This window comes from Ostrinia nubilalis, chromosome 25 (genome assembly GCF_963855985.1).
Source record: "Ostrinia nubilalis chromosome 25, ilOstNubi1.1, whole genome shotgun sequence".
In the NCBI taxonomy this organism is placed as follows: Eukaryota; Metazoa; Arthropoda; class Insecta; order Lepidoptera; family Crambidae; genus Ostrinia; species Ostrinia nubilalis.
In genome coordinates this window covers 6,158,180-6,174,422 of record NC_087112.1, presented here as the reverse complement: position 1 = coordinate 6,174,422, position 16,243 = coordinate 6,158,180, and the positions used below count along the sequence as shown (strand labels likewise).

The 16,243-nt window shown below is 48.1% G+C and overlaps 1 protein-coding gene across 1 annotated transcript in view; it reads left to right on the top strand.

The window, feature by feature from the left end:
* LOC135084186 (plastin-3) overlaps positions 1-16,243 on the top strand; it is a 65,470-nt gene that overhangs the window by 46,567 nt on the left and 2,660 nt on the right. The window contains exons 7-14 of the mRNA XM_063978927.1: positions 185-294; positions 801-995; positions 6,971-7,181; positions 9,543-9,673; positions 10,293-10,440; positions 11,995-12,146; positions 13,313-13,414; positions 14,543-14,715. Coding sequence (XP_063834997.1) covers positions 185-294; positions 801-995; positions 6,971-7,181; positions 9,543-9,673; positions 10,293-10,440; positions 11,995-12,146; positions 13,313-13,414; positions 14,543-14,715 — 1,222 coding nt within the window. The remainder of the gene's footprint in view (positions 1-184; positions 295-800; positions 996-6,970; positions 7,182-9,542; positions 9,674-10,292; positions 10,441-11,994; positions 12,147-13,312; positions 13,415-14,542; positions 14,716-16,243) is intronic.

Below are 16,243 nucleotides of genomic sequence, written 5' to 3'. Positions count from 1 at the left end.
AACAAACTCTCCCGAGGGGTGCAGATATGAGCTTGCCCAGAAAATACCTATTCTCTCTGTCATGGGCTGACATAATAATCCACTCTTTGGCTTGGCAAAAGATGTAGCATTTATTGATAATGCTGTGTCTATTGAAATAACGCATTGACTACTTAGGTACTAAATTCGACTTCTTTCTTCGCAGGCAAACCCCACTTGGTGTTGGGTCTTCTTTGGCAGATAATCCGCATCGGTCTCTTCAACCAGATCACCCTGGAGCACTGTCCTGGTCTCACGGAACTCCTCAACGACCAGGTGAGTCACAGCACAGGAGCTTGGCCTTACACGTTCTCAATGACTACATTCCAGTGTTGATAGATAAACCTGTCTTACAATGACAGGTCGCGCGGACTGTCATGGGTGGCCTATGATCGCGCCGGCGATAGCGATTTCACGCGTTGGTGTGATTAAAGCTTTACAATCTGTTTCTTTGCAGAAAAAAAACTAACTAGTAGGTAGATTACTATCTTGACCTGTTACTGGGCACAAGCGCTTAGCCTTATAACATACTTTAAAGAACTAAATCTGTAGAACTAAAACGATAAATTCCCAACACGACCTGTCTTTTAGTTCCTGTCTAAGAAGAAAAGAACTAGAGGAATTGATTTCCATTCTGATCTTAACAGGGCACAGGAGCTTGCCTTTACAAAGATCTTACAAACTTATCTTTGTGTCTTCACAGAAAAGTGCAAGCGAGGTACATTCTTGTCCTGGCATTAGAATCTGGCCCACTACAATCTAAAACACCAATCTATTTCCAGGAACGCATCGAAGACCTGCTGGCCCTGTCTCCAGAAGCGATCCTGCTCCGCTGGGTCAACCACCAGCTGCAGAGCGCGGGCGTCACGCGTCGCTGCACCAACTTCCAGCAGGACGTCGCCGACTCCGAGATCTATTCGTACCTGCTCAAGCAGATCGCTCCTGAAGATGCAGGCGTCACTCTGGACGCGCTCAGGGTAAGTCTAACTTGGACTTCTAGAGTAGACCTGTTGACTCTCTCTTCCGAGGCGATCCTGCTGGAGTAGACCTCCTCCCCCTATCTCTAGAACGTGGCTGACTCTGAGATCTACTCGCACCTGCTCAAGCAGATCGCTCCTGAAGATGCTGGCGTCACTCTGGACGCGCTCAGGGTAAGTCTAACTTGGACTTCTAGAGTAGACCTGTTGACTCTCTCTTCCGAGGCGATCCTGCTGGAGTAGACCTCCTCCCCCTATCTCTAGAACGTGGCTGACTCTGAGATCTACTCGCACCTGCTCAAGCAGATCGCTCCTGAAGATGCAGGCGTCACTCTGGACGCGCTCAGGGTAAGTCTAACTTGGACTTCTAGAGTAGACCTGTTGACTCTCTCTTCCGAGGCGATCCTGCTGGAGTAGACCTCCTCCCCCTATCTCTAGAACGTGGCTGACTCTGAGATCTACTCGCACCTGCTCAAGCAGATCGCTCCTGAAGATGCAGGCGTCACTCTGGACGCGCTCAGGGTAAGTCTAACTTGGACTTCTAGAGTAGACCTGTTGACTCTCTCTTCCGAGGCGATCCTGCTGGAGTAGACCTCCTCCCCCTATCTCTAGAACGTGGCTGACTCTGAGATCTACTCGCACCTGCTCAAGCAGATCGCTCCTGAAGATGCTGGCGTCACTCTGGACGCGCTCAGGGTGAGTCTTGGACTTCTGGAGTAGACCTGTTGACTCTCTCTTCCGAGGCGATTCTGCTGTCTCCCGCTGTCTCCCGATATGATCCTGCTGGAGTAGACCTCCTCGCCTTATCTCCAGAAGCGATCCTGCTCCGCTGGGTCAACCACCAGCTGCAGAGCGCGGGCGTCACGCGCCGCTGCACCAACTTCCAGCAGGATGTCGCTGACTCTGAGATCTACTCATACCTGCTCAAGCAGATCGCTCCTGAAGATGCAGGCGTCACTCTGGACGCGCTCAGGGTGAGTCTTGGACTTCTAGAGTAGACCTGCTCGCCTTATCTCTAGTACGTGGCCGACTCTGAGATCTACTCGCACCTGCTCAAGCAGATCTCTCCTGAAGATGCTGGTGTCACTCTGGACGCGCTCAGGGTGAGTACACTTGGACTTCTGGAGTAGACCTGCTCGCCTTATCTCTAGGACGTAGCTGACTGTGAGATCTACTCACACCTGCTCAAGCAGATCGCTCCTGAAGATGCTGGCGTCACTCTGGACGCGCTCAGGGTGAGTCTTGGACTTCTGGAGTAGACCTGCTCGCCTTATCTCTAGGACGTAGCTGACTGTGAGATCTACTCACACCTGCTCAAGCAGATCGCTCCTGAAGATGCTGGTGTCACTCTGGACGCGCTCAGGGTGAGTACTCTTAGACTTCTGGAGTAGACCTCCTCTCCCTATCTCTAGAACGTAGCTGACTCTGAGATCTACTGGCACCTGCTCAAGCAGATCTCTCCTGAAGATGCTGGTGTCACTCTGGACGCGCTCAGGGTGAGTCTTGGACTTCTGGAGTAGACCTGCTCGCCTTATCTCTAGGACGTAGCTGACTGTGAGATCTACTCACACCTGCTCAAGCAGATCGCTCCTGAAGATGCTGGCGTCACTCTGGACGCGCTCAGGGTGAGTCTTGGACTTCTGGAGTAGACCTGCTCGCCTTATCTCTAGGACGTAGCTGACTCTGAGATCTACTCGCACCTGCTCAAGCAGATCGCTCCTGAAGATGCAGGCGTCACTTTGGACGCGCTCAAGGTGAGTACACTTGTACTTCTGGAGTAGACCTGTTGACTCTCTCTTCCGAGGCGATTCTGCTGTCTCCCGCTGTCTCCCGATATGATCCTGCTGGAGTAGACCTCCTCGCCCTATCTCCAGAAGCGATCCTGCTCCGCTGGGTCAACCACCAGCTGCAGAGCGCGGGCGTCACGCGCCGCTGCACCAACTTCCAGCAGGACGTGGCTGACTCCGAGATCTATTCGTACCTGCTCAAGCAGATCGCTCCTGAAGATGCTGGTGTCACTCTGGACGCGCTCAGGGTGAGTCTTGGACTTCTGGAGTAGACCTGCTCGCCTTATCTCTAGGACGTAGCTGACTGTGAGATCTACTCACACCTGCTCAAGCAGATCGCTCCTGATGATGCTGGCGTCACTCTGGACGCGCTCAGGGTGAGTCTAACTTGGACTTCTGGAGTAGACCTGCTGGCCCTCTCTCTCAAGGTGACCCTGCTGGAGTAGACTTCCTTGCACTATTTCCTGAAGCTATCCTGCTGGAGTAGACCTCCTCGCCTTATCTCCAGAAGCGATCCTGCTCCGCTGGGTCAACCACCAGCTGCAGAGCGCGGGCGTCACGCGCCGCTGTACCAACTTCCAGCAGGACGTCGCCGACTCCGAGATCTATTCGTACCTGCTCAAGCAGATCGCTCCTGAAGATGCTGGAGTCACTCTGGACGCGCTCAGGGTGAGAACACTTGGACTTCTGGAGTAGACCTCCTCGCTCTAGCTTCTGAGGCGATCCTGCTGGAGTAGGCCTCCTCACCCTAGAAATCTACTCGCACCTGCTCAAGCAGATCGCTCCTGAAGATGCGGGCGTCACTCTGGACGCGCTCAGGGTGAGTCTTGGACTTCTGGAGTAGACCTCCTCTCCCTATCTCTAGAACGTGGCTGACTGTGAGATCTACTCACACCTGCTCAAGCAGATCGCTCCTGAAGATGCAGGCGTCACTCTGGACGCGCTCAGGGTGAGTACACTTGGACTTCTGGAGTAAACCTGTTGACTCTCTCTTCCGAGGCGATTCTGCTATCTCCCGATATGATCCTGCTGGAGTAGACCTCCTCGCCATGTTTCCCAAGGTAATCCTGCTGGAGAAGACCTCCTCGCCCTATCTCCAGAAGCGATCCTGCTCCGCTGGGTCAACCACCAGCTACAGAGCGCGGGCGTCACGCGTCGCTGCACCAACTTCCAGCAGGATGTCGCCGACTCCGAGATCTACTCGCACCTGCTCAAGCAGATCGCTCCTGAAGATGCTGGCGTCACTCTGGACGCGCTTAGGGTGAGTCTAACTTGGACTTCTGGAGTAGACCTGCTCGCCTTATCTCTAGGACGTAGCTGACTCTGAGATCTACTCGCACCTGCTCAAGCAGATCGCTCCTGATGATGCTGGCGTCACTCTGGACGCGCTCAGGGTGAGTCTAACTTGGACTTCTGGAGTAGACCTCCTCGCTCTAGCTTCTGAGGCGATCCTGCTGGAGTAGGCCTCCTCACCCTAGAAATCTACTCGCACCTGCTCAAGCAGATCGCTCCTGAAGATGCGGGCGTCACTCTGGACGCGCTCAGGGTGAGTCTTGGACTTCTGGAGTAGACCTCCTCTCCCTATCTCTAGAACGTGGCTGACTGTGAGATCTACTCACACCTGCTCAAGCAGATCGCTCCTGATGATGCTGGCGTCACTCTGGACGCGCTCAGGGTGAGTCTAACTTGGACTTCTGGAGTAGACCTGCTGGCCCTCTCTCTCAAGGTGACCCTGCTGGAGTAGACTTCCTTGCACTATTTCCTGAAGCTATCCTGCTGGAGTAGACCTCCTCGCCTTATCTCCAGAAGCGATCCTGCTCCGCTGGGTCAACCACCAGCTGCAGAGCGCGGGCGTCACGCGCCGCTGTACCAACTTCCAGCAGGACGTCGCCGACTCCGAGATCTATTCGTACCTGCTCAAGCAGATCGCTCCTGAAGATGCTGGAGTCACTCTGGACGCGCTCAGGGTGAGAACACTTGGACTTCTGGAGTAGACCTCCTCGCTCTAGCTTCTGAGGCGATCCTGCTGGAGTAGGCCTCCTCACCCTAGAAATCTACTCGCACCTGCTCAAGCAGATCGCTCCTGAAGATGCGGGCGTCACTCTGGACGCGCTCAGGGTGAGTCTTGGACTTCTGGAGTAGACCTCCTCCCCCTATCTCTAGAACGTGGCTGACTCTGAGATCTACTCGCACCTGCTCAAGCAGATCGCTCCTGAAGATGCGGGCGTCACTCTGGACGCGCTCAGGGTGAGTCTTGGACTTCTGGAGTAGACCTCCTCCCCCTATCTCTAGAACGTGGCTGACTCTGAGATCTACTCGCACCTGCTCAAGCAGATCGCTCCTGAAGATGCAGGCGTCACTCTGAACGCGTTCAGGGTGAGTACACTTGGACTTCTGGAGTAAACCTGTTGACTCTCTCTTCCGAGGCGATTCTGCTATCTCCCGATATGATCCTGCTGGAGTAGACCTCCTCGCCATGTTTCCCAAGGTAATCCTGCTGGAGAAGACCTCCTCGCCCTATCTCCAGAAGCGATCCTGCTCCGCTGGGTCAACCACCAGCTACAGAGCGCGGGCGTCACGCGTCGCTGCACCAACTTCCAGCAGGATGTCGCCGACTCCGAGATCTACTCGCACCTGCTCAAGCAGATCGCTCCTGAAGATGCAGGCGTCACTCTGGACGCGCTCAGGGTGAGTCTTGGACTTCTGGTCTACCACCAGCTGCAGAGCGCGGGCGTCACGCGCCGCTGCACCAACTTCCAGCAGGATGTCGCCGACTCCGAGATCTACTCGCACCTGCTCAAGCAGATCGCTCCTGAAGATGCAGGCGTAACTCTGGACGCGCTTAGCGTGAGTACACTTGGACCTCTTCGCTCTAGCTTCCGAGGCGATCCTGCTAGAGTAGACCTCGTCGCCCTATCTCTAGTACGTGGCCGACTCCGAGATCTACTCGCACCTGCTCAAGCAGATCGCTCCTGAAGATGCTGGCGTCACTCTGGACGCGCTTAGGGTGAGTCTAACTTGGACTTCTGGAGTAGACCTGCTCGCCTTATCTCTAGGACGTAGCTGACTCTGAGATCTACTCGCACCTGCTCAAGCAGATCGCTCCTGATGATGCTGGCGTCACTCTGGACGCGCTCAGGGTGAGTCTTGGACTTCTGGAGTAGACCTCCTCTCCCTATCTCTAGAACGTGGCTGACTCTGAGATCTACTCGCACCTGCTCAAGCAGATCGCTCCTGAAGATGCTGGCGTCACTCTGGACGCGCTTAGGGTGAGTCTAACTTGGACTTCTGGAGTAGACCTGCTCGCCTTATCTCTAGGACGTAGCTGACTCTGAGATCTACTCGCACCTGCTCAAGCAGATCGCTCCTGATGATGCTGGCGTCACTCTGGACGCGCTCAGGGTGAGTCTTGGACTTCTGGAGTAGACCTCCTCTCCCTATCTCTAGAACGTGGCTGACTCTGAGATCTACTCGCACCTGCTCAAGCAGATCGCTCCTGAAGATGCTGGCGTCACTCTGGACGCGCTTAGGGTGAGTCTAACTTGGACTTCTGGAGTAGACCTGCTCGCCTTATCTCTAGGACGTAGCTGACTCTGAGATCTACTCGCACCTGCTCAAGCAGATCGCTCCTGAAGATGCATGCGTCACTCTGGACGCGCTCAGGGTGAGTCTTGGACTTCTGGAGTAGACCTTCTCTCCCTATCTCTAGGACGTGGCTGACTCTGAGATCTACTCACACCTGTTCAAGCAGATCGCTCCTGAAGATGCGGGCGTCACTCTGGACGCGCTCAGGCTGAGATTAACTTGGATATTGATCATTTATGGTTGAGCATACCAGGTGAAATTTGCTTTTGCTTACGACCTTTATCACTTTCCATGCAGACAAGAGCTTCAAATTTTGGGGGATAAAATCGCAAGTTTTATTTATAAAGATAAATGAAATATTGGTAAGTTACTCGTAGGATAAAAAACAAATTGACACCTATTGGGCACTATTGAACATTTTTCACTGTTATTTTTGAGTGTCTCTTCTTGAGTGACAATGGGCAAGGCACATAGCACGCAGAACTGTCGATCAATTAGACAGCAAGGTTCTGGATTTTGTAAAATATTTGGTGTAGTATTAATCTATCTAAATTACCGTGGGTTTTTAAAATAGTGTCTATAATAGACTGTAAACCTTCACAGGAGAGCGACCTCCTCCGCCGTGCCGAAGTCATGCTCCAACAAGCTGCTAAACTCCGCTGCCGGGCCTTCGTGGCGCCGGCCGACGTGGTGGGCGGCGTGTACAAGCTCAACCTGGCCTTCGTGGCCAACCTGTTCAACCAGCACCCCGGCCTGCAGCGCCAGGCCGACACCGAGGAGTACCACCAGCTGGACGAGACCAGGGAGGAGAAGAGTGAGTACCTTAACCAGATCCTAAAGGTGCCTGCTTCGTAAAGATAATTTCTACTTGACGAGAACAAGGAGGGATTCTGGTATGCTTGTGCGAAAGGCAATTGCGCAAAGTCAATGGCGTGAAAAGCCATATGCGCGCACGAAAAGACGTTTACGCGCGTGCGCGAAAGACACTTGGAAAATATCAGGCAAGTTTCCTGATGCGCAAGGATGAGAGTAAGTACTTTGGTCGCGTCAAAGTAAGTAGGGAATCAGACAGCACTTGCGCGATAAGACGCTTGCGCGAAAGACACTTGGAAAATCTTTCGCTTAAACGCTAGAACAAGAGTAAGTACTCTGGTCGCCTCAAAAGAAGGCAATCAGACAGCACCATTCTGGAGACACATTTAGCGCGTTCGTGACGTCAGCTACTTTTGTGGGCGGGGTCTATAAGCTCAAAAAAGAGTGAGTAGACTATAGTACCTTGGTCATATTTGGAGATCCCTTGCTTCGTCGTGAAACTTAAGTAACCACCAGTCGCTGTAGATACTTTTCGCGTTTGTGACGTCAGCTACTGTTGTGGGCGGGGTCTACAAGCTCAAAAGAAGAGTGAGTAGCCTATAGTATCTCAGCTACATTTGAAAAGCCCTTGCTTCGTCGTGCTGCTCCAACAAGCCGCTAAACTCCGCTGCCGGGCCTTCGTGGCGCCGGCCGACGTGGTGGGCGGCGTGTACAAGCTCAACCTGGCCTTCGTGGCCAACCTGTTCAACCAGCACCCCGGCCTGCAGCGCCAGGCTGACACCGAGGAGTACCACCAGCTGGACGAGACCAGGGAGGAGAAGAGTGAGTACCTTAGCCAGATCCTTATGCCCGTTTTCACCATCAGTCCCTGATTTTTAAGCGACCCCTATGAAAACAAAACTTCTGGTATATGTTACCATAAGAGTTACTTAAAAATTAGGAACTGATGGTGAAAAAGGGCATTAGTCATTTGTCCTACTGCCAACGATGATGGACTAGATACAGGACCTCAAAGGCGCCTCCTTCTACCTCGACAAGACCAGACAGAAAGTCGGACAGCAGTACTGCAGCTGGATGAGACCTTGGTTAGATCCTAGCGGTGCCTGTTTCATGCTAAGCTGATGCTGCAATAAGCCGCCAAGCTGTACTAGACTAGGGGGAGAGGAATGACTAGTATACGAGACTTTGGACACATCCTAAAAGTGCCTGCTTCATTAAGCGGATTCCCGTTCGACAAGACCAAGGAGAAGTTAGAGCGAGTACCTACTTTAGTCGCGCCAAAGCGAATAGAGAATCAGCATCCTGCCATTGGAGATGCGTTTGTGACGTCAGCTGCCGTGGTGGGCGGGGCTAACTAGCTCAATAGAAGAGTGAGTAGCCCATAGTATCTCAGCCACATTTGGAAAGCCGTTGCTTCGTCGTGATACTCCTACAAGCCGCTAAACTCCGCTGCCGGGCCTTCGTGGCGCCGGCCGACGTGGTGGGCGGCGTGTACAAGCTCAACCTGGCCTTCGTGGCCAACCTGTTCAACCAGCACCCCGGCCTGCAGCGCCAGGCCGACACCGAGGAGTACCACCAGCTGGACGAGACCAGGGAGGAGAAGAGTGAGTTTCTTAGCCAGATCCTTATGCCCGTTTTCACCACCAGACCTTAATTTTTAAGCGACCCCTATGAAATTAAAACTTCTGTTAAGTGTTACCATAGGGGTCACTTAAAAATTAGGGGTTGATGGTGACAACAGGCATTAGTCACTTGTCCTACTGCCGACGATGATGGACTAGATACAGGACCTCAAAGACGCCTGCTTCTAGCTCGACAAGACCAGACAGAAAGTCGGACAGCAGTACTGCAGCTGGATGAGACCTTAGTTAGATCCTAGCGGTGCCTGTTTCATGCTAAGCTGATGCTGCAATAAGCCGCCGAGCTGGACACTAGTCTTGTCCTCCTCGTCTTGTCCATGTAGGGGAGAAGAATGAGCAGTATACAAGTACCAACAGCCAGTCTCAAGCAGGGCAGTATTTGTCCCTCACCCAATGCTACTCTATGAACATGACATAAAACATCAGACATACTTCTTGGTGAGAAATATTTCCCGCATGAGGTCTCAGTAAAATGCCACATTCTCTTTTACCTAACAACTACAGCAGTGTTAGGTAAACATTGTTAACAAATAAAATAAAAAATAAATAAAATAAATTTGCAAACTGCACGAAAGGAAAAAAAGGATGAATCGATTCGATTCATCCTTTTTTTCCTTTCGTGCAAATCCAATCGATTGTATTTCATACTTCTAGAGATGACCCTGAAATCGTATTTTCAATTAGCTTCCTTAGCGTTACAATAATAAGCGTCCATTTTCCAGCGTACCGCAACTGGATGAACTCGATGGGCGTGGCGCCGCACGTCAACTGGCTCTACTCGGACCTGACGGACGGGCTCGTCATCTTCCAGCTCTACGACATCATCAAGCCCGGCATCGTCGACTGGAAGAAGGTAGACTATTGCTTGTTTATGCTTCAAAACTTTTACCTTTACGGTTAGTCAGTCTGGCCGTCTCGTAATTCAAGGAACGCGGGTGCGATCTCCGCTACTGCTCGACTATTGTCGTGAAGTCGCTCGTAAATCGTGACACTAAGGTCCTAATTCGCTAGATCCGTTAAAAAGTTAAGATCACCAACAAGGTTTCATTGGTCTGCATTCACAAAAATTTTACATATACGAGTATGACACATTGTCAAACAAATCCAAAGAATATTTCAATGCCAGCTTGTTCAAAATTGACCCCGAAAGGATTCAAATCCACCATCTCTGTTTTAGATCATAAATTTTGAAAGTTTGACATGACTGTAATGAACATTATGAATAAATTTCTTATTCTTATTCTTATTCTTGTTTACCCATGCAAGTACTACACGTACTTCATTGCTGCCTAACAGTACCACCATAGTATAATAATGAGTATTGTACCACACTTAATAAATGCCAAAAACCAGTTTGAAAAATAAATCGTTTCTTTCCAAAAAGTGTAAAGGCTTCTTAAGCACAAGATTCGATGACTTATGTAGTGATTCACTTGATTCACTTACTAAACAAATATGAAAAACTTCTGCAGGTGCACCGACAGTTCTCCAAGCTTCGCAAGTTCATGGAGCGCCTTGAGAATTGCAACTACGCGGTCGAGCTCGGCCGCCGCCTCGGCTTCTCGCTCGTCGGCATCGCCGGCGCAGACATCAACGAGGGCAACGCCACGCTCACGCTCGGTAACACACGCTCACACCTAGCGCACACGCTCGTGACGTCATGCCACGTCACAACTACGCGTGGAGCTCGGCCGCCGCCTCGGCTTCTCGCTCGTCGGCATCGCCGGCGCAGACATCAACGAGGGCAACGCCACGCTCACGCTCGGTAACACACGCTCACACCTAGCGCACACGCTCGTGACGTCATGCCACGTCACAACTACGCGTGGAGCTCGGCCGCCGCCTCGGCTTCTCGCTCGTCGGCATCGCCGGCGCAGACATCAACGAGGGCAACGCCACGCTCACGCTCGGTAACACACGCTCACACCTAGCGCACACGCTCGTGACGTCATGCCACGTCACAACTACGCCGTGGTAACACATGCCACGCTCACAGCTATGTCACGACAGGCTGATTCTTACTGATGTCACGTGTACCACGTCTGTAACACCATACAAGCATTTATAAGGCGCCACGCTTACGCCTAATGATCCTACGTTCACACTTATACACCATAGAATGCCGCACCTGCATGGTTAGGTTAAGATCTATAAATCGATTGTAAATTTTACACAACGCTATTCTTTAAATTATTACGGCTGACTTCTAATAAAGAACATTGTAATGATTGATGCTTCATTAATCGAGTGTTTTTTCTTGTAACTTTCAAAATTTTTTCGTCCAAGAGTCTTCGCTAAACGCTAAACTCGAGCGGGTATTCCGCACGCGTATCAAAAAATAGTATGAGCAGCGCAGTGTGGCGCGGACGCGTGCGACGGGTTTCCACATTTCATGCATTTCCGTACATTATTATTATTTTTATATGTGATATATATTATATCTCAGCATTAATGCTGGTAAAAGTTAGACCAGATACGGGCCAAGCCAAGTATTATTTTTATTATTATTCCGGACATAGAAACCTGTCTAGGTCCTTAGAGTTTGTGTGTTCCCTTATCAGCTTTGATTTGGCAGCTGATGCGCTGTTTTTGAACTCTCAATCTTTCCCCTGCTGATAAGTAGTAATTTCATCCATTTTTTCATCTAGTAAAATATGTTCTGAGTTGAGTCTGAGTTATAGCTGATGCATGTGCAAACGCCAGTAAATCAAGTGGAAATTCCACCCCTTATATTAACTAAATATAAATAAATAAATATATTTGGACATTTTACACTGCGCCTCTAGTCCCAAACTAAGCAAAGCTTGTACTATGGGTACTAGACGACGGGATAAACATACTTATATACTTTTTTTTTGTAAATACATACATAATTATTATACATAGAAAACACCCAGACCCGTCACAGAAATTAAAATTCATCATTTCAATTTCTGCCCGGCCGGGTATCGAACCCGGGACCTCTCGGCATAGTAGTCCGTTCTGAACCATTACACCAAACGGCCGACGTTTCTTATTAACTAATCTTCTCTTAGTTATTTAATTTTTAGCGTTAAGAGTCGCATCTCAATCGCCCGGCAAGCGGAAGGTCGTGGGTTCAATTCCCGCCTTAGGCAGTTCGATTTTTTCAAGTTATTTATAATTTTCAAATTAATCTTCTCTTCTCTTCCGCAGCGCTGATCTGGCAGCTGATGCGAGCCTACACACTATCTGTGCTGACGCGGCTGGCCAATACCGGCAGCCCTATCATCGAGCGCGAGATCGTGGCCTGGGTCAACGCCAAGCTGCAGGCGGCTGGCAAGGCCTCCTCCATCAGAAGCTTCCAGGTAAACAGACCCTCATTTCAAAGGATCTCCTCTGCTAGACTAATGCCAGTTTTCACCATCAATCCCTGATTTTTAAGTGACTTCTATGATAACACATTACAGGAATTTTGTTTTCATAGGGGTCACTTAAAAATTAGGGATTGATGGTGAAAACAGGCATAAGGCTGGGTTGCACCATCTTACCTATATCAAATGTCAAAAGTCTGTCAAACTCCATATAAAAATCACCTGTTATGGTTATATTATTTACTGTTAAAGTAAGATGGTGCAACTCAGCCTAAGACCCACGGGATTATCACAAATCTTAGCTACTGCTAATTGTACAGTTTGAATACGACTGCGAAAACTGGAAAATGTATGGAAACTAGTGCCACCTGTAATTTGTCGCGCCGCTGTCACTGGCGTAGCAGTTGCGTAACCATTGTACAACTAGCAACTGATTGCAAAGATTCTTAAACGTATCCCAGTTTCCACCAAAGCGGAGAGGTGACGAGAGGAAATGTGTTTGATATTTATTCTGCGCTTTGGTGAAAACCGTGCCAAGGACCTACCCCAAGGACTTCGACCGACCGGTCCTACGTTGCTCGTCTCGTTGGTCTAACATGTGAGAGGCCTTTCAATATTGCGTTTTCCGCTCCGTGGACCAGACCAGATCCCGGGATCACTCATTTTACATGTATCATTAAGAACCTATAAATAAGTGTTTTAGTCGTGGTTTCACAATAATCATTTATTGAAACATAAGCTTACGACTAAACAAACTTTTCGTGGCAAACAATCATGGGAATTTACATATTTCCACATATAAAATAGGCTAGCTCAAAATCGACCGTTCACGTTGGCGTCGCGCACCGGGAAGAAGGAAAGAGGAAACTTCTAGAACTTCCGCGTGAGTCGCGAGACGCGCGGGGGGACTGCCTCGCGCCGATTGGCCGAGGAAAGGGCGCGGCACCATACTTCCGCGTGATTCGCGTTGCGTTGTTCGCGCGCGATAACGTTACAAACGTTATGAAATAGCGTTGCCGCGTTACAGTGTTTAATTTGATGTGCTCATGTGTACCGTTGTGGCTAAAGGCAAACCGCGAAAGCCTAGAAAAAAAATACGATGTACTAATGATGTTCAAGATTTTATATCAAACAAGTAACCAATGATTTATTGTTTCCAGGACGAAGTGCTGGCTGACGGTAAAGTGGTGATCGACCTGCTGGACGCCATCAAGCCCGGCGCCATCAACTACGACCTCGTGCTGCCCGGCGCCAACGAGGAGGTACGCTCATCATCATCATCATCATCATCATCATCATCATCATCATCATCTCAGCCATAGGACGTCCACTGCTGAACATAGGCCTCCCCAATGATTTCCATGTTGATCGATTGGTAGCGGCCTGCGTCGAGCGCCTTCCAGCTATTTTACCTTTTACCTACCTGCTGCAAGGTGGCCCGACGACATCATAAAGGTAGCAGGAGGTAAGCTAATTTATAGAAATTATGCGTTTCAGCCAAATGACGTCCTCTCCTGGACAAAGGTATCCTCCAAAAAATTACATAACGACCGGTCCACGTTACTCGCATCCAGGTACTTCCCGCGACCTTCACCAGATATTTGTTCATCTTATAAAAATTACTCCGTGAAAAAAAGTTTTATTTTATATACGGATATTTTGAAATGCGGTACGGTACTACGGTAGAAACAACTCTTCGGTAATTTTGCTAGTGTCCAGCTTTGTCAGCACTATCTGAAAAATATTTACTCATCATCATTGGATTTTGAACAAACTTAGGACGTGGTTGCATCCACATCTATGTTTTTTTTTAGAAAAGCCCCCTTAATCCACTTGGCAAGCTAAATATGTTTGTATTTCTTTAGTGGGGCATAGCTTGTGACCTAAGGTGGGGCGTAACTTGTAACCTACAGTGGGGCTTAGTATTTGACACCTACTTTGACGTACTTAAGCAAAGAAGAACGGTCATCTGTGACCCGGGCCCGACAGAAACGAGACATACCTCAGTTTTTTTTGTCATGTCTTAATTAGTTAAATTATATATTTTTTATATTCGAAATCTATGTATAACACCAAAATATTACCCGTTCAGGCGTTATACAAAAACTAATACAAAATGCCTATTTATCACCAAAATTGGTAAATGTTTGTACCCAATGTCTATTACAGCTGCTATGGAATATAAATAGGCATTTTGTATTAGTTTTTGTATAACGCCTGAACAAAAACAAAGGGTTTCAATTTTGGTGTTATACATAGATTTCGAATATTAAAAATATATAATTTAACTAATTAAGACATAACAAAAAAACTGAGGTATGTCTCGTTTCTGTCGGGGGTTTTTTTTTTGTATGGGGCGTGACCGTTCTTCTTTTCGCTTGTTTTTCCAGGAAAGGCACGCAAACGCGAAATACGCAATCAGCATGGCGCGTCGGATGGGAGCGCGTGTGTACGCCTTACCCGAGGACATCACAGAACGCAAGCCCAAGATGATCATGACGGTGTTCGCCTGCCTCATGGCGCTCGACTACATCCCAGCGCCTGGACACATCGCGCCCACACAGTAAGTCTGTACCACGACCCCCTACGTCACACTTTATGAAAACTATTACGATAGATCTACAAGCTTAATGAAAACAGAGGTGGAATTGTGTAAAGCAATCGTAATCATTTGACAGTTCATAACGTACGATAAAGTCAGTTAAACAATGCGTTTGACAGAATAATCGTACGTTATGAACTGTCAAATGATTACGATTGCTTTACACAATTCCACCTCTGGTTTCACCATCAATGTCTAATTTTTAAGTGATCCCTATGGTAACACAGTCTCGGTAACAATTTGTTTTCATAGGGGTCACTTAGAAATTAGGGATTGATGGTAAAAACGGGCATAAGACTCCCTCCAGACCACAGATTTTTAGTCGGCCGATAGTTTGGTCGGCTTTTAATTTGTATGAGAAATCAACAGACACCAAATCGGTGAATATGCGGACTTCATAAACGTAACAACTCGACTGAACTATCGGCCGACTAAAAGTCTAAAGTCTACGGGAGACTAAAAGCCTTCTGGCGGTGGGCTTCGATATACACCTTGTCAGTTTTTTGCTGAAAATTGACTATGAAAGTATGAACCATCTATCAAGGGTGGGTTATGTGGAAGGGCAGGTCGTATCCACCAAAACCTGATAATTATGGTATACAAAATTGAATAGTCCAAAACAACTGACACTATTGATGAGTTAAAATAATTTAAAACATCACTACATGGTTCATCGAATTGTTAAAACAGTGCCAGTAACATTTACATTATGCGAATATTATTTAATCAAATTACATTCAATTTATATTCAAGCCCACCGCTCAGTGTTACGTTTTGTCTCGATACGATAATAAAGTGTGACGTATAATTTGATCTTTACTTTGGGGGCAACGTCTAATCGATAAAAATGCGATTTTAAAAAGTACACTTGCTGACAAAATCATTAATCTACGAATATATTTCAATTGTTTTTTTAATAACAAATCAAACTTATCAATCTTCATTATTTTGCTAGCAAGTGTTTACAACTAAGGTTCAATTTTTAAACAAACAGCCCACCTACTGGTACAAGAAAGTATATTTAAATTATTCCATTACTAAAATAAGTTCTGGCTATTGACAATTACACTGTCAGCAAAAAGTAATAAAGTTCGATTTTATTTTACATCATACATAGTTCTTTCATTGTTCTAGAATTTTGTTTTGAGTTTTTGCTGGCAGTGCATTGGGGCTGGTTTTCAGTCGGTCGGTGTGGGTTTGTGCTGTCAGGTGGGATATGATGTACGTAACACTCGTAATTGTAAGGGTAACTTATTAATGATAGGGTAAGACCTAGGACTCGTATACAGTGGACCCTCTCTGGAAATTCGACAAAAACATCTCATTATTACATTAAAATCCTCAGAAGAAAATGTTGCATTATTTTCTCATGGAGTCCAGTGTACACGAATCCTTAAAAAATCTGGTCTGAAGTAATAATACAATTTAACAGTCGTATTATTAATAATATCTAACGGCTAAATACAACTTAGTACTTATGAAGGATTAG